A 23,974-nucleotide genomic window follows, 5' to 3' on the forward strand; every position below is an offset into this window, starting at 1 on the left:
TTTGCTCCATATTTTGACATACATGCTGGATGAGAGAAACTCTGTGGAATCTCTTGTCATGCAATTGGCTTGTTGAACTAGAATGATCCAGTGAATTTTCTGTCCTCTCTGTGCCATGTACAGAGCAAAGGAGACACCAAGCTGTCTGTGAATAGACTGTCACAAAAGCTGATGCTGCTAGACTTTTTTTTTTTTTTTTTAAATTCTTTTGATCTTTCCCAAGTCAGAAGATGCCAAATAGCCTCTTGCAGTCGCTGGGCTGCTTCGTATTTGTCAAAGAGCACGTATGTAGGTGAAACTGTATTTGGGAAGCTCTCTCAGCGATACAGATAACAAATGAAAACAAATTTCAGGTTAATCAAAATTTGTTAGTTAAAGCAAGCTGGCACTTCTTTATTCATGCACCAAGGGGGATAGATTCTGTTCTTATTGAAACTACTGGAATTACACTGGTGCAAATAGGAGTATCTGAGAGCAGAATTTGACCCAGGGAATCCGGTTCAGATGCCTTGGTGATGCACACAATACAAGAATTTGAATAGAATAGAACCTCTTCTACACTAAGGATTCATTAGACCCTATTCACAAGGAAGCAAACACTTTTTTGCTTATGAGGAGTAGTAAGATTGAGAGGCAGTGTAAAATGGCTTGCACATACATAGTCTCATTCATCTCATGATCTCAAGGCATTTTACAAAAGTAGGTAAGTATTGTTATCTCTTTTTTTTATTGATCAGTGTTTCAGCCTCTTAATGGATTGCCAACCTGATTTAAAGTAAAAAAAACAAAAACAAAACATGACCACATTGCATTTACTATAAAAGTAAAATAAAACCATATAATTCATGTGTGTGTTTGAGAGGTTGATGGCGCATATCACAGGGAATGCAGAACAAGATTTTCTCTGCTTTAGGTTGTAATAGAATTTTCAGTGCCTCGTGACCCCTGCTCCCCGCTTGCCTTTTGGGACCCCTGGGGGTCATAACCTTTGAGCTGAGGAACATTGTTATGGATAGCTTCCCTGTTTTAAATACCCAAGATAATGCAACCGGTCCTCAGCAGAACTTGGAATGAAATCCAGGTCCACTGAATCTCAATTTGCCCGTTTTCACTGCTAAACTATGGTGCCTCAAATTTGAAGTTGATCCTAATTTAAATTTATTATTATTTATTATTTTTGTTCAGATTTGGGATAATAGCCAATGTCTAAATTTCATGAGTGCTTCTTTGCAAAAACAGATGGTGAACATGTTCCCCATCTTGCAAAAATGCAGTTTTTTAGCTGTCGGGCACATACACTAGAGTAATATTGACCAATTAAGAGTTCTCTGTCTGGTTGGAGGACTCTCTGGGCTTGCATCCTGCAAATTATCCACAACAGAGGGCTAGCTGGGACCCCAGTTGGTTAGAACTACTGTTAAGAACCATGATTATCTTTTTTTCCAAACCAGTAAGAGCCGTGGTTACTAATAAATGGCACTTGATCTTTGCATACCACTCTCATGCTTTCACCACACAGTGTCCTGCTGCCCAGGACCTGCTGTGGTTATCCATCAGTACAGAAAGATGTTCAACCTTGTAGTGTGTACCTGAATTGTTTAGGCGGGAACCAATGCCACCAGGTGCTGCATCTTTCCCTATTGCTTGGGGGGAGAGTTCCTGGTATTGAGGTCGCCATCAGCATAAGGAGAGGGAGTAACTGAATAAATAAAAGTGGCAGGGAGAAGTATGATGAAGTAACATACCTCCAAGTTCTGGTCAACCAGGCCAGCAACTCCAGTTACTGCAAAGAAAGCAAAAGGGCAGTTTCTGCCCTTGATGGATAAGAAATTAACCTTAGGAACAATTTTCCAAGGATCAGGGTGGATTCTCCATCATGGCAATTTCTTAAATCAAGATTTGGATCTTTTTTGGAAAGAGATGTTCTAGGAATTGTTTTGGGGAAAGTTCTATGACCTGTTATACAGAAAGTTGGACTAGACAATCACAGAGGTCCCTTCTGGACATAGAATCTATGAAAAGAAGAGGAGAATCAGTCAGCTCCATCAATATTTTTGATATTGACCTCAAATGCTATAACTAAAGATGTATAAAGCTAGTACACATAATACTTAAGAGCTTTACTGTACTACTTTTCATGATGATGATTCCTGGCATACTGTAGTTCCTGTCCTGGTTTGGACGATAATGAAGGGACAGAAGTGAAATAAAATATGCCTTGTCACAAATGGGTGCGGCTTGGCAACCATCCTTTCCTCTCTGCTGAAGCTGTATTTAGGTTCCCCGAATAAACTGACAACCTGCAAAGGCCCTGCTGTGTAAGTAATGAGATTAGACAGCTGTTGTGTGGGGCAAAGGAAGTCTCTCAGAAGTGTTACTATTGCAGCTATTTAGTTCTAAGAGCATATGCTCAGTACAAGCCAAACAGGCCTGGTAGATCATGTTCAGTGTTTCTCACTCTTGCATGAATCTGTGCTATCCTCTATAACTTAATGATTTAAATATTTGTAGCAGAGGTGTATGATGCTGCTGCTGCTTCCATAGATCTGGTCCATTGTTCTCTTTAGACATAGAAACCATTTAAATGCTCAGAATTTAATGTTGTAAATGGTAGTTGGTTTTGTGTTAATATTACGTATTTGGAGTCTATGCAAAATTCTTACTTACCTTCAATATATGAATAACTTACCATATTTAAAAAAAAAACAAAGAACTACTCAGTGGAGGCATCAGGATGTACACGCACCCTAAGCGAGTAAGTACCTGAACATATTGTAACCTATGACCTTCCTCATCCCATTCCCAACTACGATTAAACTAAAACCTTATTGATACTGAACTGGGTTTAATAATTTTTTTTGTTTTGTTTTTTGGCAGGGGAACATAGAGGGAGAAGAGGGAAGGTAGGGAGTCAAGCTGAGTGAAATATTTCTGTTTGGGTACAGTGATGTTATTTGATTAGAGTATGACCCTGCAAATCATTGTTGCTACCACTGTTATATAATTGCAATGAATCTTGCACAAAGTGTGATGCATGGCCAGAAAGGGTTAAGCAGCTTTGCAGGCTAATTGACCCGGATTCAACCCTTAGGGACATCTTGTTAGATGATTTTTTTGTTTTTGTGTGTTTACATATATATTATTAGAGGTTAACAGTGTAATCAAACAGTCCCTGTCTGTGCTGTATTCTGTTAATTCAGAGATCAGAAAGACGTTTTAAATGCACTGTAAACAGAGTATTCAGCTCTTTGAAATGTATAGCAAATCACCTGTGAATGGTGGAAAAACAGGCAATTGCGTTATGTTAATCCATATAGCTAATTACCAGTGGTGCTTCGGAAACAGATCTACTTCAAAGTCTCCATGATTGCCTATTGTTCGCCTAAGGACTCCGACCTGTCAAGAGAAGGCCTGGAACTGTATTAAAAACCTTTTGGGTCCTGATCCTTTTTATCGCAGATCTGCTTGATGCTTCATGCAGGGGAAGCTTAAGTCACAAGACTGAGATCTCCAGTCCTAACTGGATCACCCTGGATATGGACATTGGACTATAACCTATGGACTAATTCTGAAAATTTTTTGCAACTACAAAGCTCACCATCTCTACTTTGAATATGATCTCAGAACTGTACTCATGTCTGTATATTGATCTTTTAACCAATTCTCTCTCTCTCTCTCTCTCTCTCCTTTTTTTAATACATTTTAGTTTAGTTCATAAGAATTGGCTGTAAGTGTGTATTTGGGTAAGATCTGAAATATTCATCATATAAAAAAGTTCTACCAATCCCATTAACCTCCCAGGTTAATGAATAAGATTTTTCAGTAATCCTCCTCATTTGACTTGGGTGTCTGAGTGGAGGCCTAAGGCTGGGATACTTTAACGGAACTGTGTCGGTGGCTTCTGGGTAACCAGTAAGGTGGTATAGAAGCCGTTGTGTGCTGGCTTGGCAAATCTAAGTATTGTAATAATCCCCAACGCTGGTGAATATCTGCCCCATTCTTCGCAGTTCACCCTAACTGAGTAGCCTCATTGAGGCTCCCTGGGACTCGGTCACAGGGATTGAACCAAAAAATATCCTAAAAACATTTGATTCACTTTAAACCAAAATCTTTTTTTTTTTTTCTGCTCAAGTTTAAAAACTTGAGGGGAAAAAATTCATTTTGAATGAAGTGAAACTGTTCAGGTGTTGCATTTTGATTTGGTCATTTTAGGGTGCTGCTTGGCTTTTATACTGGCCAAATTCAAAAATGTCAAAAATATTTCATTTCAAAATGACATTCCATTTTGGAATCCCCCCCCTTTTTTTTTTTTTAATCAGCCAAAACTGTTTGGTGAATTCAACACAAATCCAAGAAATACTTTGGTTTACCCAAATCTGTATTTTTTTTTTAAAGTTTAAAAAAAACTTCATCCTAAAAATTTCACCCATTTCTAGTATACACCACTTTAAAATCTACATGACAGACACATTCTGTCCATATAACCATGCCAAAGAGTAAACTTGGCTTTAGACATGTTCTTACATTTAGTAGTGACCTTTTGGACAATTGCTTACTGAAACTTCAACTTAAATCCATGGAGTAGCAAAATAGACCACCTCCTACCTAATGTACGTAAATCTAGCACTGATAGTGCCATCTGATCACGTACAGCAGTTGAGCTCTGAGATGGAGTCTTTTTTCCCTGTTGACTGTCTCCTTTGATCTTGAAGATACACATTTCTTGTACCTGGAAAACAAAACACTCCCCCCCTCCCCCATTTTGGAACACAGCTTAAAAACCAATTTACTTTTAAGATGGATTTTCACTCACACACACCCCCTCCCGTGAAGCATCTGTAGAACAGGCCACACAACTTGTACAATACAGAGGATTTTACAAAGCCATTTGTAGGAATAATATAACAATCCAGAATGTTTTGATTTTAGCCTGGAAGGCCTATTACATACCAAATCATCAAGAGAAGACAATTCTGTTGTCCTCTGTTAAACAATTATATTCTAAGTCATGTGAAGAAGACTTATAGTTTGTGTCATCTGTGACTTTCCTACAGCATTGGTGATTTTTAAACCATGTAAACCTTAGTGGGTGGTAGCTTCTTCAGTGTAAAAATTGAGTACAGATGGTGTATCCATTGAACAATTAATAGGATTATTATTGTCTATCAGATTAGAGGAATTTAAAGAACATGCAACTACATCCACATTACCTTTTTTCTTTTAATTTACAGTAAAATAATGGATTGACGAGAAGGTTGTATCCCTGAGTTTTGGTGTTATCCTGTGGGTACCAGAAAGGTACCTCCTATTCATGTGTCTGTGGCACATGATCATCTAGTCCAGTGGTTCTTAGACTTCCTTGCACTGCGACCCCCTTCTGACGACAAAAATTACCACACAGCCCCGGGTGCAGAGGGGGACCAGAGCCTGAGCCCCATCACCCTGGGTGTGTGTGTGTGGGGGGGGGGGGGCCAAAGCCCAAGGGCTTCAGCCTGAGGCAGGGGGCCTGTAACCTGAGCCTTGCTGCTCAGCAAGCCAACCCTGGTGACCCCATTAAAATGGGGTCGCGGCCCACTTTGGGCTCCCGACGCAGTGTTTGAGAACTGCTGGTTTAGTCTCTTGTGGGCTGGTATAATTTTGGTTGATGGGTTTAATGTGCGGGTGCTGTGTAGGGGTGGTGGCCTGTGACATATAGGAGGTTCGAGCAGATGATGCGGTGGTCCTTTTGGCCTTTAAATTCTGACTCTCTATTGAGGCATTTGAAAGTGTAATTGAAATTGTCGGAGCCTCCACCAACTCACAAGATTGAAATTTAGACTAGGCTTGGCCATGCCCTAAAACTTTCAAACTAGAATTTGAGTTCTCATGTTACATAGGCTAAAATCTAAAACTATAGGCTTCCTTCCTTCCTTCCTCTACTCTCTTCCTATGTAAACATTTTTAGCAGACAGTCTTGAATACAGACAATAGCAATTTAATTCAGTCAAATGAACAAAAGTTGTTTTAAAATTAAGCATACTAAGAATTCATTGTTGAACCCAGTTATACTTTTGGCTTTAGAGAATTAGACAACTTCATAGAGGATAGGTCCATCGGTGGCTATTAGCCAAGATGGTCAGGGATGCAACCCCAAGTTCTGGGAGTCCCTAATTTTCTGACTGTTAGAAGCTGGGACTAGACAAAGGGGATGGATCACTCAAAATTGCCTTGTTCTGTTCTTTTCCCTCTGAAGCATCTGGCATTGGCCACTGTCAGAGATAAGATACTGGGGTAGTTGGACCATTGGTCAGACTCAGTCTGGCTGTTCTTATGTTTATCACTGTTTGTTTTAAAACCAGTTCTTCCTCTCTCTGCAGGTTCATAAAAATCAGCACTATGACTGATGGGGACTATGACTATCTGATCAAACTCCTGGCCCTGGGGGATTCTGGGGTTGGGAAGACAACATTTCTTTACAGATACACAGACAACAAATTCAACCCAAAATTCATCACAACAGTAGGAATAGACTTTCGAGAAAAACGTGTGGTAAGTTTCTCAAGTCATCAATGTCTTCACTTCTTCCAGTTTCCAATAGTGTTGAGAACATGCTTTACGTAAATATATACAGGTTTCAGAGGAACAGCCGTGTTAGTCTGTATTCGCAAAAAGAAAAGGAGTACTTGTGGCACCTTAGAGACTAACCAATTTATTTGAGCATGAGCTTTCGTGAGCTACAGCTCACTTCATCAGATGTATACCATGGAAACTGCAGCAGACTTTATATACACACAGAGAATATGAAACAATACCTCCTCCCACCCCACTGTCCTGCTGGTAATAGCTTATCTAAAGTGATTTAAAGAGACTGGGAGTGGCTAAGTCATTATGCAAGGTAGCCTGTTTCCTCTTGTTTTTTCCTACCCCCCCCCCCCCAGATGTTCTGGTTTAACTTGGATTTAAACTTGGAGAGTGGTCAGTTTAGATGAGCTATTACCAGCAGGAGAGTGAGTTTGTGTGTGTATGGGGATGGGGGTGGGGGGGGGGGATGTGAGAAAACCTGGATCTATGCAGGAAATAGCCCGACTTGATTATGTAAAGAGTTGTCGCTTTGGATGGGCTAGCACCAGCAGGAGAGTGAATTTGTGTGGGGGGGTGGAGGGTGAGAAAACCTGGATTTATGCTGGAAATGGCCCACCTGTTGATCACTTTAGATAAGCTATTACCAGCAGGACAGTGGGGTGGGAGGAGGTATTGTTTCATATTCTCTGTGTGTATATAAAGTCTGCTGCAGTTTCCACGGTATACATCTGATGAAGTGAGCTGTAGCTCACGAAAGCTCATGCTCAAATAAATTGGTTAGTCTCTAAGGTGCCACAAGTACTCCTTTTCTTTTTGTAAATATATACAGTTCCTCTTACTGAAAGGTTTAAGGTGTGTTGAGAATGCCTTTTCTACTTTAGTTTCTGACTTGCATCCAGTCAAAAATAGAAGGGAGTGGGGTAGAAGTTGTTGCCCTCAGATGGCTGCCTGGTGTCCTAGTGGGGTATTATGTATTTACATTCCATTAGCACCAAAGGCCTCCAGCGGGGCCCACGGTGCTAGCTGATGTACAGACTCATTACAGAGACAGCCTCCGCCACAAATTAGTTTGCGGCCTGAAGAGATAACATGACAGAAAGAGGCACAGCGAGTGTCTTGCCCAAGCTCACACGCCAGGTAAATGGTTAAACTGGAAGTAGAACCCATGTCTTCATGCTCCTTCCCAATGCTCAGTCAACTAGATCAGAGGTCAGCAACCTTCAGCACACAACCCATCAGGGAAATCCGCTTTTTGTTTATGTTGACCGTCCAGAGGCATGACTCCCCTCCGCCCCCACAGTTTCCGGTGGCCACGGTTCGCCATTCCCAGCCAATGGGAGCTGCGGGAAGTGGTGGCCAGCATGTTCCTGCAGCTCCCATTGGCCGGGAGTGGTGAACTGCAGCCACTGGGAGTTGCGGGGGGCCATGCCTGCAGATGGTCAACGTAAACAAAATGTCTTGTGACCCACCAGCAGACTTTCCTGATGGGCCATGTGCCAAAGGTTGCCGACTCCAAACTAAATACTGCCTCCCAAGATGTCTATAGCACAAACGATTGACTTCTTTGACTCTCACTTTGGTAATGTGGCTGTAGATTGAACTATCCTCATGCCTCTATAGGTGGCCGTTTCAGGCTACAATTCCACACTTGTAGAACAGTGTGGGCTAGCTTGTACTGTGGTGCATTTGTTCCTTAATATTAAATGGAAGATAACAATCTTCTGTGCTGTCAACCTGACTCCTTTCGTGTGTACTAACATTCATTGCCACTGTTTTTATAGACCACAACTATTGTGCATATCCACAGACCTTGACAAAAATGGATAGTATTTTTTTTATTGCACACAAAAATTTCTGTCTTCAGATAAGAATGCTCTTGGCTTGCTTGAAGCACAATAGCAATCATCATAAATCGCAGGATCGGAAATCAGGAAACGTGGGCTCTGTTCCTAGTTCTTGAACCTTGGATGTTAATACTTGCCAAACTCAAAGGGAAGTGCCTAAATTCACTAGTGTATGTAAAGTGCTTGTATAGCATTGCAAAGTGTTTTGGAAGCATTAACCATAACGAGAATGGAGCATTTGCAAAAAGCAGGTCTTTAATGCACAGCAGGCCATATTAAAGAAATCTAGGAGGTGATTTCAACACATTTGTATCCTGAGGTGAGCAGAATCGGGGTCTAAATGACCATATTGAATATACCCCATTCATCTTCAGAAGACAGTATTGGTTTTCTGGTTTTGAAATATTGTTTTGTAAGAGGCCCTTTTGAAGTGGAATATTAGTGAATGTGAATCTCTGTAGCAAGTTTAAGCTATATTTAATAAACCAACTTATTCTCCATTTGTTTTTGAATTTTTTTTGTTTCAGTACAGCACTATGTGCCAAGGGTGAAATTTTAGTAATGGGAAAGACATTCATAAATTAAGCAAAAGACTTCTTTATTGACTATAGAATAAGCTGATTCTACTCTGTGTGTTTGTCAGATATACAATAGCAGAGGACCAAATGGATCTCCAGGAAAAGCCTTTAAGGTTCATCTACAGCTTTGGGACACCGCTGGGCAGGAAAGGTAATGCACAGAGTTTGGCATCTCATGTCCAGTTAATCAGAATCATATGCATGTTTTCTAAAATGTAGACAGGTATCCTATTCAGATGAGTCAGAAAAAACACTGGTCTTCTGTCTCAGATTTTGGTTTTGACAACAAATGAAAATCCACCACTTGTTCCCGAAGGATCATTTTAAACTGTTGCTGCTTTGCTGTGATTATACTGAAATACTGTGTTCACTTCTTTTGTAAGCTCCCCTAGCTACTCTGGAGGAGCAGTAAAGTTCATGGTGATTTGTTAGCACACAGTATATAGCTTGGCCTACTCTTGATGATTAAATATTGGCTGTGCCTAGAGACAGGAAAGGGGGCAGGGGAAATCAGTGAGGTAGCAGGAAACAGTACTGAGGCGGGAAAGGGCAGCCTAAAACAGCTCATTAAATGGAGAAGGGGAAACCATGAGTACAAGCTGTCATCATACTTCTAAAGGGAACCTGAAAGCACTGAAGGAAAATTGCTTACAGCAAAATTCAGTGGATAGGAGAACAAAATCAGACCTGAGGAAAACAAGTGCAACTACATTGTTTGTGCCTTTTGTCACCTTTTTGTGTGGCATCTACACCTGGAAAGACTAATTTTGGTTTGAACCAACATGTTTCCATGTTTTTCTTTCAAGCCCTCCTAAAGCACATAGGGGAGGTCTAGGGTACAGAACCGAAGAGAGGTCACAAAGTAAATGACTGGCAAACGAGGAACTGGACACATGCTAAATGTCACAGCTAAAACACTTATCCCTGTGTCCATAGTCTGTGTTGTCTGTCTAAATTATAAGTTCCTCAAGGTAGGGACCTTGTCTTCATACTCTTTGTAGATAGCGAACATACTTACTGTGGTGCTATATTAAAATTGGCCTCTATTAAGACACACCCATTTTTCTGGTTTGAATCTGTTCCATTGTCTGTTTGACAACCACATTTAGCCATGCTTTTATACAGGATCACTTCTACAAAAGAGATCATATGGTAGCACTCTTGCAGCTAGCTTGTCATGGGAAACCTAACGAGTGTGTGGCTCTTTTGCAGCAGTAGTTTGTTTTTTAATTTTGATATATGTGCCCTGGGATATCTTATCTACCACATCTGCTACTGACAGATGTACCAGATTATGTGGTGGCTTTTGTGATGTGGTAAACCTTCCTGTACATAAGACAGAGCACCATATTCCATTTTCTGTTTTCTTAATGTGTTTGGTTTCCTAATTTATTTTGAGACTCTGGCTTGTGGTCCTGTGGCAGCAAATTGGGGCTATTTTTTGGATGCTGGGTCCATGGCTTTGTGGAAAATCTGCAAAATGTGTTATCTCTGAATGCACAAAGACCAAACAAGTTTCATTGAGCTCAGATTGTCAACTACAGGTAAATCAGGGCCTCTGTAGATGAGCTTCCCAGTAAACTGTTTTTATTCTAAACTATGATTAAATGGCCAGATACTTCTTTCATATCTGCCATATTAGGTGGTGGTTATCCATCAATGAAAAGTTTCCTCACAATACTCTTCTTGTATTCATCAGTTGAACCGATTTGTGTCCCAGTGATTAGGGATGAACTCAGTGCATCTGTCTCATTGTGATTAAACAAGCAATATGTTAATTTTTAGACTAGTCCAAAGGATAGAGAATTTGAACTAGCAGGGTGGTCATTGACAATGTAACATTCTCACACATCTAAGCATCCTCTGGTAAATTACACGCTCGCTGATAGCTATGATAAATGTAGCCAAAAGAAAGGCCAGGGGCTTTTGACTATTATGAGAACACTTGGCTGATTGTGCAACTTCTCTGGGTTTGGATTTTTTTTAAAACTGCCTGTTGCAAAAGAGATTCAGTAAAGCTTTTTTTGTATCTCCCCTTTTGATGGTTGGTTGGTGGTTTTTGGTTTTTTGTTTGTTTCACACACACACCCCTCCGTAAGTCCTGCACTAAAAATCATTACCTATTGATTTTAGAGGTCCGTCTGTGTTAATAGAGCTGCTTATTTGTTCCTTCCTTCAGATTTCGAAGTCTCACCACAGCATTTTTCAGAGATGCCATGGGCTTTTTATTAATGTTTGATCTCACCAGTCAACAGAGCTTCTTAAATGTCAGAAACTGGATGAGTAAGTAAAACAAACAGCTTGCATGCATCCGATAGCTAGCAGCTTGTTTTTGTGTTTGGGGGGGGGTGGTTTTTTGTGTGTGTGTGTTGTTGGGTGTGTGTTTTTTTTTTTTTTTTTTTTAAGGTTCCTGTATATTGAAGGTCTTCATTTATGTGATGTTAATTTCAAAGCATGGTCCAGTATTTTTCAGGTGGCCATAAACCTATGGCTTGAGTCGGTGGGCTCTGAAGACCCAGCTCTGGAAAATTTACACAAACTTGTTAACCTTCAGAGCATTCTGCAAAGCACATCTGTTCATCTGGCCTTTTCTGGGATGGGTTGGAGGTTGAGACGAGTTTGTGGTGGTCAGTTTTTGGGACTTGTAAAATAAAATTAATCATACCATATATGTGCTTAGTATGATGTTATGGACTGTTACATTTTGTATTATCACTGTTTGGGCTGTGTGGTATTGTCCTGATTTTTTCTACATGTATTTTTTATTTGTATAAAGGATGTTTATTGGTCTTTAATACGGTACAGTGCCTAAGGTTTGGTTAGATGTTTCATCAGATTTTAAACACAGCCTACCAAACAAAAATGAGAAATGTGTATTTTAGGTATATTTCAATAGCTTCTTGCTTCGCATTTGGTTTAACCTATTAAGAAATCCTAGTTCTAGAAACATCCAAGAGGCAGCATTGTATGCTGTCTAGAATACAGTTGGGTGAGGTGACACTAAAGGAGTTCACACTTCTACTCTTAGTTCTGGTACTGATTTACTTGTGACCATGGTCACTGAACTTTTGTGCCTCATTGTTCCTATCCCTAAAATAGGATAATCCTTTCCTGCCTATCTAGGAGGTTTTATTACTGTTGAGCTTCAAGGCTTCTGAAAAGCAGTGTTAGTGCAGTGCAGTCATAACTCCTAACAACTGACCATACTTACTCTGAATCTTAACAAGAAACATGCCACTTTTAAATAATTCTACATTTTGAAAAATATGGTTACTTCTTGCCTCTTGTGCCTGTTGCCCACTGACTTGAGCAGGACCAGGATTTGGACCCAACGTATTTAAAAAAATGAAGAGTTGAGAAGAAACTGAGGGATTTATAGTGTGTGGTGTTTTTGTTGGGGGTGTTTTGTTTTGTTTTGCAAGGCAGGAATATCTGATGCAGAAATATGTGAAGTAACCTGAAGCAAGGGTTAAAACAAAATTGCTAGAGAGCATGGATCATCCCTATTTAAAATAAAAATGTTTAAAAGGGGTGGGGTGTGTGTATTCTTGTCCAGTACTGGTTAAGCTATTATACTGGAGGAAAAAACAACATGCAAAAGATGACCAGACTTAATTTCAGGTTCTGTATAATTCAAATTTGCCATTTGTTAGCAAACTAACTTCTGCGTGCTAGTTGGGAGTATTCTGGCCTGTGTGTACAAGAACACCGTGAAAGGCAATATAGGAATACAAATATAACAATAGCCATACTCCCACTTCAGTCCACTATTTGGCTACTGAAAAATTAATGCATTGGACTCTATCTGCTTCAGTGGTTCCTTTGCCGCACTGCTCCTCTAAATTTCTTCCACATATTCAATTATACTGCAGCTGTTCATCTTTTCTTACCCCAATTTTTGAGGTAAGAAAAGATAAGTGTAAGGAAATTACTTAAATATTTTTGTTCACACTCACACTCTCTATCTAGCTCCAGGGAAACCAGTGGATCTACATACTTTTATCCCAACTGAAGATTTGGCCTCAAATTTCTAAATAACTGCTTGTGAAAAGCGTTTGGAATGATCTTTGTTTCTGTGATTCTCCTAATGGGTTTCTTTGACTAGGAAAATGTCTCTGTACTAGAGAAAACCTAACCAAAATGTACTGATGTCTATTACTTATAGACTGAAGTACTTTATGTAGAATACATCTTTGCATTTGATTCTCCTCTTTCTAGGCTGTACGGAGGTGAAATGAATAGTTCACTGGAAATAAATTCCTAATCACATCTGTTCCATTTTCCTCTGTAGAAAATTTACTTTAATGAGCCAATGTATTCTAAAAAGTCCATATGATACAAGAATTGTTTTTTAAATCTTGAGCCATAGTGGCATTTCAATACTTTTTACTCTAGGTTTGTTTTTTTTTAGGTCAACTGCAAGCCAATGCGTATTGTGAGAATCCCGATATAGTATTACTTGGTAACAAGGCTGACTTATCAGATCAGAGGGAAGTCAATGAGAGACAAGCAAGAGACCTTGCAGATAAATATGGGTAAGTAAATTGTGATTGGAAAATCACTTCAGCTGATCTCTACATCAGTGTAATGTTTTTAAAACCTAAATTGCCACCATGCAGCTTTGAAATTTGGGAAACCACTTAGATTGGTTAGATTTACAGATGTTGATATGCTATAGAAATTAGTCTGATGTGCAAAATCTTCTACAGCGCTGCCCACCCTGTTGCACTTTGAAATTAGTAGTCCACATGTTTCAAAGTTTGACAAGCTAGATAACACCGTAGAAGATGGTGTTACAGCATATTGATGCTTAAGCAAAATATAATTACTACAGAGCTACATTCTAATTCAGCTGGTTAGCCCTAAGAACTGGGACAAAAAATGTCTAAAGCATACGCCCTAAAACTCACTGTGAGAAGGGCTGCATGGCTAAAGAGACTGGTAATACGCTCTAGCTGTCATGATTGCACCTAGCGACCCCAGGATCTTACAAGTGGAGAGTGTAACACACTGATGTCCTCAGCTCCTTTTCTATTGGACAATTCTGAACTGTCATATTTTGCATGATCATGCCCTGCACTTTTTTTTTTAAATGAGCAATGCTTAATACAAGAAATGCCCTCTTCTAATTACAGAAAATTTGGTTAGAATTTTGGGGATTCATAGTATGAACATTTAATAAAACTAACTCTTACATTGTTTGAACTGCCTGTTAAACTCAGAAAATAGCACTGTGTCTCATTAATAAAAAACAAAAAGCATCCTTTTTTCCCTGATTTGATTCACTAGGGCTTAATGTGGCTATTCACAGAGAATTTGAGCCAAAAAAAAACAGATGAGGCAAGCTGAGGGACTACAACAAGCAATCAGACAAATTCTTATTTTGATACATCAGAAGTAGAAAGTCTAAGAATTGTCCTTAGTCAATTGAGTAAGGACACTGCAGAGAAGTGAAAGGGCTGCATCAACTTGCATAGGAGTATTTGGGGGGATCAATGAGATATTAACAAAGATTTGAGGGGTCAAAAGAGGAGGCACTGGAGCAAATTGATCTTTTTGCTTGTTAGAAAAAGCAACAGAACTAGAGGGCATTCTTCTGAATTCCAGGTTGAGATTTAAGAATGAAGAGGCTAAGCTGTGCACGTAAATAGACAATCTCTTTGAAATAGCCACTAATTCAAAGAACTGGGGAGTAGCAAATGTTGTACCTATCTTGGGGTTTTTTTTGTAAAAGCATTGTTCATATTTTAGATCCGTATTGCTCACTTCACAATCAGGTAAACTGGCTGAAATTCTAATCAAAAGCAGTTGAGTTGTAAAACCCCTAGAACAGGATGGCCTAGTAAAGGAAAACTGCATTATACTATGCGTCATCTCTAAGGATTCTATGCTTGTCTACAAAACCATGGAGAACCAGTTGCCCTGACACTTTTGTCAAAGGTATTTTGAAAAAAAATCCCTCAAAGGTTATTAAGGAAACTAAGTGGTCAGAGTGACAGTTTGTTACTCGTGACAATCCTGGATCTCGGACAGAAAATGGAGTAAGAGTAAATAGTATACTTTAATTATAGCAAAATGTGAAGAGTCGTGTAACTCAATATTCCATCATAGGGCGGTGTCACTGAATTATCAGTGTGATGAAATGCAAGTTCAGTCACATTGAAAGGGATCATTTGAGCTGCTCGTACATATTGCTGCTCTCCAAATGGAATGTAACAACTCCACTCAAAAGTGACCTGGTAATCAGAGGAGATCGCTCAATGGGAACTGCTGCTTGCGGTTGCTGTTTGACAGCTGATGCACAATACTAGAATGCATAGAGAGGGAAATGAAAGCAATACTGAAAATATACTGTTGTTACATAGACTAGTCGTGTGCCCCACCCAGTGAGCTGCCAAAATCTTAACAACCGGTTCCCTCCTCACCCCATGAGGGGGTCGTGGCCCACCCCCACCCCCTGGGACTCCTGCCCCATCCACCCCTGTCCCCTGACTGCCCCCAGAACCGGGCAGGAGGGTCTCGTGGGCCACCGTAGCGGGTGCCCACCCCACCCCTAAGAGCCAGAGGGACCTGCCAGGGGGCGAGGTGGGGCAGTTCCCAGGAAGCATCCGGCAGATCCCTCTGGCTCCTAGGCGCGGGGTAGTAGCTTGGGGAGGGGGAGCGGCTGCTCCCCCCACTGATCACATCGAAAGTGGTGCCTTAAGCACCACAAGGAAAATTTTTGTGGGTGCTTGGCAGCTCCTCACCCCGCGCCTGGCCCCAGCTCACCTCACCTCCGCCTCCTCCACTGAACGTGCCACCCCGCTCTGCTTCTTCCCCCCCCCCCCCCCCCGGTTTCCCCACAAATCAGCCTTTCGCGTGGGAGGGCTGAGAAGCAAGCAGCGGCTTTGCGGTCAGGCCCAGGGAGGTGGAGGTGAGCTGGGGTGGGGAGCAGTTCCCCTGCGTGCTCTTCCCCCCCCCCCCCGGTTACCTGCTGTGGCATGGGCGGCCCTCCTCGTCCCCCCCAGCTCACCTCTGCCTCCCTGGGCCTGAGCGCGAAGCTGCCACGTGCTTCTCAGCCCTCCCAGGCTTCACCCGCGAACAGCTGATTCGTGGGGAAACCAGGGGGTGGAGAAGCAGAGCGGGGCGGCGCATTCAGGGGAGGAGGCGGAGTGGAGGTGAGCGGGGGCTGGGCATGGGTAGGGGCAGGGAGCTGCCGGTGGGTGCTCTGCACCCACCAAATTTTCCCCATGGGTGCTCCAGCCTCAGAGCACCCATGGAGTCGGCGCCTAAGGCACCACTTTTGGCCGGTTGTTAAAGTTAGAAGTCCTCACGGGACAACCAGTTCTAAAAGGGCTTCTAACTTTAACAATCAGTTCCAGTGAACCGGCTCCAGCTCACCACTGGCCCCGCCCCAGAGTGCTGGGTTCAATTCTGGTCATTTGTCTCAAAAAGAATTCAGAAGAAATAGAGGGATCTGTGAAGTAGATGACAACAATGATCAGAAACATGGGAAAACTTCCCTATGAAGAGTCCAAACTCCTCTCTGAAAAGATTGGATAACAGGGTACATATATTTTAAAAACCTTATGACCACTCCTCCTTACCTGTTCTAATTATGCTTTCCATTAAAATCAAAAGGCAACAATTTTAAAATCTGTAAAGCTGGTATCCTCCTGTGGAACTCACTGACACAGGAGATCAGAAGCAAAGATCATACTGTCCACAGCTACATTAAATAGAATCCCAAAACAAAACCTTCAAATAGAAATTTTAAAACTCTTCTGCTCCCCACAGGAAAAAACTAATCCTATCCCACTATGGGTAGGCTTCTCCATAACTGTCTAGTAGATAGTTATTGCACCTTTTACCTGAAGCATTCTGATAAATGCTTCTATTGGAGATAGACCACAGGTCTAGACCGATATGGCATTTTCCATGTTCCTTGAGAGTTACTGTAGATGCAGACAGTCTTTACTTTCCACCCGGGAAACTTCTGGCGACCTAAAACGGACTGCCTGTGCATAAACGTATGAAATCCTTCAAAGCTGAAGTATCTGGAAGTCCATGTTACCAAATAGTGAGGGAGAGTGACTATAGAAATTTAACTGGAAATGCTCCTGAATGCACTAAATAATCATGATACACCTCTGCTTCCTGTTCCATCTCTCTATGAGCAGACATTGCAGCTCTTCCTTACAGAACCTTGGAAAAACTAAACTTTTATGAAGGCCTGTTTCTCCCAGCTGTAGTTTGTGCACATGCTGCCATTCCGGTTTGAAGCCAGAACCTCCAAGTTAGTTAAAACCGGCAGTTGGTTCAAGATGCAAAACTTACCTTGATCTTAATACCCATTCCCCCAACCCTCTGTGTTTAAAGAGCTGGGATTTTGTTCAGCCCGCTTAATGCAATGAAGGACAGCCCGATTCCAATTCCGAAATTCCCTATCCCCCACCAAGAAAATTTGTTCATGGGTGTTTGGATCAAGAGTTTGGCTCTGGGGCCTCTCTCTCATTTTAAGCCCTTTCTAATGAGCTTTTTAATTTTTTTCATATCCTATATATTAGCATACCATACTTTGAAACAAGTGCAGCTACTGGGCAAAATGTGGATAAAGCTGTGGAAATGCTCCTGGACTTGATAATGAAGCGCATGGAACAATGTGTTGACAAGACACAAGTGTCTGACACAGCCAATGGAGGAAGCTCGGGGAAGCTAGATTCAACAAAGCCAGAGGAGAAAAAGTGTGCCTGCTAGACCTCACCTGTAAACTGTGAGAACCAATAAGAATATTTGATCTGAAAATGGTTGCTTTACCACTAAATTCAAACCTGGCCATGCACAGAAACAAAGTTTGTCTTGTTTGGGTTTTTGCTTTTCTCCAGAGAACTAAGTTTTCAGAGAGGCTTCTGTGCTGGAACAAATATTCCTGATATGGCGCCATGGAAGATCTAAAAGAGCCCTCATCTTTATCTTACACAATCAGGCTAGAAAATGTAGGAGAGCTGTTCCCTCCTTCCTTGGAAGGAGAAAAAACTATATTGTTTCTATGGGGTGGGGGAGAAATAATTAAATTGGATATCGTGATAAACTAAAAAGGGGGTACTTTGTAGGTCTCTGTCTTAAATGAATCTTGCTTCTTTATACTACTTTGTATTTACATCAGAGACCAGGCATTTGCTCAAGTGGAGATATGAGTAAAGAGAATTTTATGTGGTATATTAGGAATGACCTTAATACTTGCACAAGGCAAGCAATGGTGTGACTGACTGGCTGATAAGTTGGTGTGTGAGGAGAAAGGGGTGGATGCTATTTTTTAAAATAAAACCAGGGAAACCTGCAACATTTATTTGTGTTGCTAGTAAATAATCAAGCAGGGTTTGGAGGATGAGGGGATAGGGAGAAGATGCTCAAATTCCAGCACTACAGGGAAAGTGGCAACACTTACTGTTTGAGGACAGCAAGATGCATTTTGTGGAGTGTCTTGCAGATTTCACCATAAGCAAAAGCAGTCTTTGCTAATCAGAAAAATTCTGTGTTCAACACCAGAAAACAGGCTGTGTGCATCACGTAGGGCATGCAAGGGGAATTGTGAAAATGGGGTCACTGTCTAAAAGAGTTGCAAAAAATGTATCGCACTTACTGATTCTCTAAAAGGTTATTCAGTTGACTGGGAACTCACCACCTGCCATGATTTTGTGATGTTGCCAGTATGCTTTGTTTTCAAATGAGCACAACATTCTCGTATACAAAATAAACTAGAAAGTGACACTCCTTGTAAAATACTTCTAAGTGGAGATTTGGAATGCCAACATATTAAATGTGATCTAACACTAGATAAAATGTATTGTGTAGAGTCTATAGAAATGGGGTGGTATGGCAGGTAATTAGAAGGCTGCCAGTTGCACTAAAAAGTAAAGCAGGAAGGTAAAATGTGAGTAACTTTTTGTATTGTCTTAGTATCTCTGAGTATGGATGAGCGAAGGAATGAGAAAGTTCTGTTACAACAATGTCTCTCATCACTGGCTTCTCATTTAAAAGCAAAGAATACAAGAAAATATTTAGGGTTTACTTCTATTAAATAGGTAAGGATCTAACAACATATTCAAAGGACTCCATGAATTTGTACTTCCAGACTAATTTTTAAAAATCGCTCCAGGGAAAAATCTTTCACAGAAGAGCTCTGCCAAAGAGCAAAACTAAATTGGTTGGGTTGGGGGAGATGGTGGAAGGGAGGCAGACTTCCTCCGCTTTAAACTTAAAGCAAATGTGAGGTTTTCAGTTTGTTTTTGAAGCACTGTGATTCTGAACCAATTAAGCTTTCCAGGTGGCAGTCCACAAACTATCTGATTCAATGCCTTTTTTTGAAAAATATTGAGGGTTTACCAGCTGCTTTGGTGACTGGGCAGCGCACTTCCTGCCCATCCCTCCCAATGATATTTACTGAAAGATTTGGCATGTAGACAGGGCAGATGGTCTGACAATAAGGGTAGCCATTTTTGTAGGGTGAGTAACCAAATAGCCCCTATAAACAAATTGGAGAGAGCAAATCAGTTTGCTAAGTGTCTAAATGAAGACATACCCTATGCAGCAAGTTCTGAAATACCTGCTGCCTTTTTGTAACCCATAAAAAGCTCATGTTACGCATCAACTCCAGTGGCTGCAAGACAGACACTGTTATAATTGGTAGCTATTGCCTAGGCAAAGACTATAAATGTTGAAGTAGGCTGTTTAAATTTCAAGTACGGTCCCACAAAATAAATTGAGTTAGTGGAGTTTCTCTTCCTTTAAATACTAAACCGTACCAGAGCTTTGTTCAGTTAAGTCCTCCAAAGTCTGTGATAACAGTAGGAATGGTTGTAACCTGGGATTTCCTGCCTCATTATTTTTATTTTTTTTTTCCCTAAATCCTCAGCCAGGTAGAATCAGTACTTAATTTACAGTGTTTGGTTTTGCCCATTCAAACAGGGTGAGGCGGCTAGCCCTCTTGAAAACATGACTTTTGCCCTCCTGTTATCCAAAGCAGACTGCTCTACAGGAGAACTCTAATCCTCCCCATTAAACTCCATTGCCTGACAACTCCCAAGGGAAAGTGTTCTGAGACATTCCACTGCTTGAGGTTGAAATGTGTAACAATCACAACTTGAAGGGCTCCCTAGGCCATGGGAGCTTGACCCCCCCCCCCACCTCCACCACTGATTCACCCCAGGTCACGCTGGAGGGTGACCCATTGTGGGACCTCACATGGCTGTTACCCATTTGGGGCACACTCCACAGCTCCCCCCATGAGGTCACAGCACAATGCACCATGACCCAGCTCCAATTACCCTGCCCCACCTGGCAGGTCAGGATGGGCTGATCTCAAAGCCAGGGCAGAAACTTCCCAGCCTCTGTGCAAAGCTTCCATCCAGGCAGCTCCTCCCCATGCTCTGCACACAACTGCAGCAGGTGCCCCAGTTCTTCCAGCAGGGCCTACTGGTCCCTCCCCAGGAGCTTTAGAGTTTGTACTGCAGGTGAGTGGTCAGTTCATTGGCAGGAAGCCATGTCATTGCAACACTTTGTTGGGGGGATGACAGCATTTCCTGCCAATCCAGCACCCCCCCCCCATTTCATTCCAGTCACTCAAACTTGGACTTGGCCCTGTCCTGCCTTCATCGAATGTTGAGCAGCAGCAGCAGGAGGCCCAGGCAGACCTTAGCCAGTGACATTGCTTGCATACTGTAGTTGAGACCGGTAGGCAGTTGAGTATGGTATAGTCTCTATTGCCTTAATGTACTAGCTCATTGAAAAAGCTCTTATCAATTTTTAATTATCACAGTCTTGCTGCCATCATAAATTATTTTCAAATATTAATGTGGATGGGCTGGTAGCCACCAAACCACAGTGTGGAGGGAGAGGAAGAAAAGTAAATCTATACCTTACCCCTTAGATACACTGGAAGAGTAGCATTCAACTACTATTAAAAATAAACTACAAAGCCATTAGTAGCTGATTGGAGAACTCCCAGATTCATTTTTTTCCACAAGAAACTGGATAACTTGCTTATTTCTTAACAGTCTCCCCAGCTTGCTTCCATTTCCCCACACCCTTCTTGTTCCTCCTAACTACTGTTTTTAGGGTCACATTCTAGTGGAGAGAAGGCTGCTATATTTGTGTAATAGCCTTTTGGGCCTGATTCAAACTACTGAGCAGGTGCAATCCCCATTCACTTCAATGGGTGATTGAGATGCTGAGATTCTCATTGGGCTCACTCCTTTGTGTCAGTGAAGATGTCTCCATTGCTGCATGCACTGGAAGTGAGAAAGTTTCCATGTTAGTGTCCTTTTACTGTAAGCTACCCTGAAATGCTTATCTTGAGAGCAGTGGGTCTTAAGCTCTTAAAGTGCCTGTATCGAGTGGAACTCTAATGTAGTGAAGTCTTACCCTACTGCCCCAGCTCCCTCCCTTAACCACTTCCTATAAGAAAAGAGGGGACATGGCTGCAGTTGCCATTTTGAAGCCTTTTCAATTTTTCACTATCTGGAGGGTCACTATGCACCAATCCCACTATGTAATTTTTCCATAACTGTTAACGTACTGAGTTGACAATGCCGAGTGACATATGACTGGTTGTGACTCATTGTTTGTGCACCAATTAGTTTCCAATCTCCACGTTGCAGCTGAGACATTAATAGAATAGTTCAATTTCTACACAGATGTGGTGCTGAAGTAGAGAACTCAGTCCCTTGCCATGACACTCCTATTTACCAGTTCAAACTCTCAAGTGTTCATTCTGAACTGCTACAGAGTGTAGCAGCTGCAAAACCTGTTTTTACACCAGTATTCTTTGGAGCACTGCACTTGAGCATAATCCTTCCTTCAAATACCCCTACGATCACATGGCTCTAAAATGAATTCACTTTTATGTACCATTTCCATCAAGAAGTAACCACTCTCTCATTTTCAAGTAATCTAGACTCGGTATTTCAATTTTGCTATTGCATAAATTATGTGGTACACAGTTGGATCAGAAGCTCAACATCTGCTTTATGTACAAACACAACCTAGCTGCAAGCCTTCTAACTATCCCAAAGGCATTGGAATAACAACTCCTGCAGTTGTACATGTGTATACATAAGTACTTAATATCAGTATAAGCCTTCTGCTCCTGCTAACCTTTGTTTCTAAATTTAATTCACATATTGATCCCTGTGTCCTACTGGTTTCTCTGTCTTCTCCCCTAGAAATGTGTGCCTCCCTCCTTAATACCCTTTTTGTAACACTCTCTTCTAGGTAGTGCTCATTTCTGAGTTTGCAGTAATACATGGTGCTATGCGTGAGCCAACCCTGAGCATGGTAATTACTTAATCAAGGAATGACATGCAGCATCCAAGATGACAATACTGCCAAACCTATGTAGATCTGATTTTCAAGGACTCTAAACCCAGCAACAATGTGCTGATTTCTTTCTTTCTTTGATTTGAATCAGGTATGTCTTAGGGTCATCGTCTCTCTTCATAGGTAGCCTCCAGGCTCTGTACAAATCAGAGGTCATCAGATTTTTGTCTCCTCTGTTTTCTTGTTCATTTCCGTCCATGCTCAATTAACTTTTTGATCTACTGTAGGGTCAGAAATAATTTCTTAACTCCAGGTAGTAGTCCATTATTTCTTCCCGATCTACAAGTATTTTGTCCTCCTAATCTCAAGCATGAATGTAAAAATGTGACACTACTTAATACACTAAGTATCCACAGCATTGTATGAAGACTTCTTGTAGAATAGTCAAAAAACGAGAATGTATTTATTATACATTATAAAAATCTTTATTTCCTGTAACCTTCACCCCAGCCTTCAGTTTCAGCTGTTGAGGTGGAACAATGGGTTAGAAAAATACCAGTGCAGATGGGTAAATACACTTGTCTTAAAGTCATCGTTTTAAGCTTCTGAAATAGGTGGTGCTCTGCTGCATGAAAACTGCCATTTTGAGAGTCCGTAAAACTCATGTAGGAAATATTTTAGACAAGCCTTCCTTCTCAGCCATGCCCCAAAGCTGAAAATCCTCTTAGCCAAAATTACCCATTTAATCCTGGTTCTCAATCTCCCCATCCTTTATTTGTTCTAAATTAGTCTTATTTTCTACCTCTAGCCTGAATTTTAAGGGTCTTCCAATGCATCTGGAAAAACAAAGGAAGATTGATCTGGTGGCACTCGAATCAAAAACTTCTTTGCAAATATAGAAACCTTTTCTGCAGTGAGTTTACACTGGTCATGTTTTCATTGCTCTAAAATGATGTCTCAGCTGCTTCTATGACCAAAAGCTTCTTAAATCCTTCATTGTCACCTATGTAATCTGCATGTTACATCCTCTATGGGTGACATTGGGCTCCTGTACTGAGGACAAACATGGACCAGTGCACCACTTAAATCTCAAAGTTTAAGGGCATAAGAAGGGTGCACATAGTGCACAGGGTTTTCCATAGTGACATCTTCATGTGGGTTGAGTCTGTCTCTAAGATTACCCCTAGATTATAGACCTGGCATAAAATGTTCACCAGGTCTCCAACTCAGCCAAGTGGTTAAGAATATGCCAAAGTGCTTTGCTGAATCAGGAGCGGGGGCACCTTTATGGAGAGAAGTAGAACTGCCAGAGTAGAATAACCATAGTTCAGATAATCCTTAAAAATGCAACTGTGTAGAAAAGACTTACTTTTTTTAAACTATGTAAGCTTGTGAACAGGGTTGTTTTGATTTTTCTTTATTTACCATCCAGTTATTTGAAAAACTATTAAATCAGCACTGGGGAAAATGTTAAGTGTTTTTCATTAACTTGCCTCAAAGATTGCTTGCAGCCTTAAGCATATGATTTCTACTGATATAATGTAGAGTATACCACTCACCTGTTTGCCTGGTAACAGCACTACCTGTGCTGAACTGTTCCAGGATTAGACTCCTACTCAAGGTGACAGCAAAAAAGTTTGAACTTAAAATGCTCTTCTGCATTTTGTAACTTACTTACTTTACATCATTATGAAA

General features: G+C 41.2%; 1 protein-coding gene across 3 annotated transcripts in view; it reads left to right on the top strand.

The window, feature by feature from the left end:
* The window catches only part of RAB27B (RAB27B, member RAS oncogene family), a 211,176-nt gene extending 187,346 nt beyond the window's left edge, over nucleotides 1-23,830 (top strand). For 2 of the 3 annotated variants that reach the window (XM_048850451.2, XM_048850453.2), the window contains 5 exons: nucleotides 6,357-6,528; nucleotides 9,049-9,134; nucleotides 11,163-11,266; nucleotides 13,395-13,518; nucleotides 17,530-23,830. In XM_048850451.2, coding sequence (XP_048706408.2) covers nucleotides 6,376-6,528; nucleotides 9,049-9,134; nucleotides 11,163-11,266; nucleotides 13,395-13,518; nucleotides 17,530-17,719 — 657 coding nt within the window. In that variant the 5' untranslated portion in view covers nucleotides 6,357-6,375 and the 3' untranslated portion in view covers nucleotides 17,720-23,830. The remainder of the gene's footprint in view (nucleotides 1-6,356; nucleotides 6,529-9,048; nucleotides 9,135-11,162; nucleotides 11,267-13,394; nucleotides 13,519-17,529) is intronic. The other variant, XM_048850452.2, reaches the window with a different exon arrangement.
* Nucleotides 23,831-23,974: the final 144 nt, after the last annotated feature.

The sequence above is a fragment of the Caretta caretta genome, chromosome 5 (genome assembly GCF_965140235.1).
Source record: "Caretta caretta isolate rCarCar2 chromosome 5, rCarCar1.hap1, whole genome shotgun sequence".
NCBI classification, from domain to species: Eukaryota; Metazoa; Chordata; order Testudines; family Cheloniidae; genus Caretta; species Caretta caretta.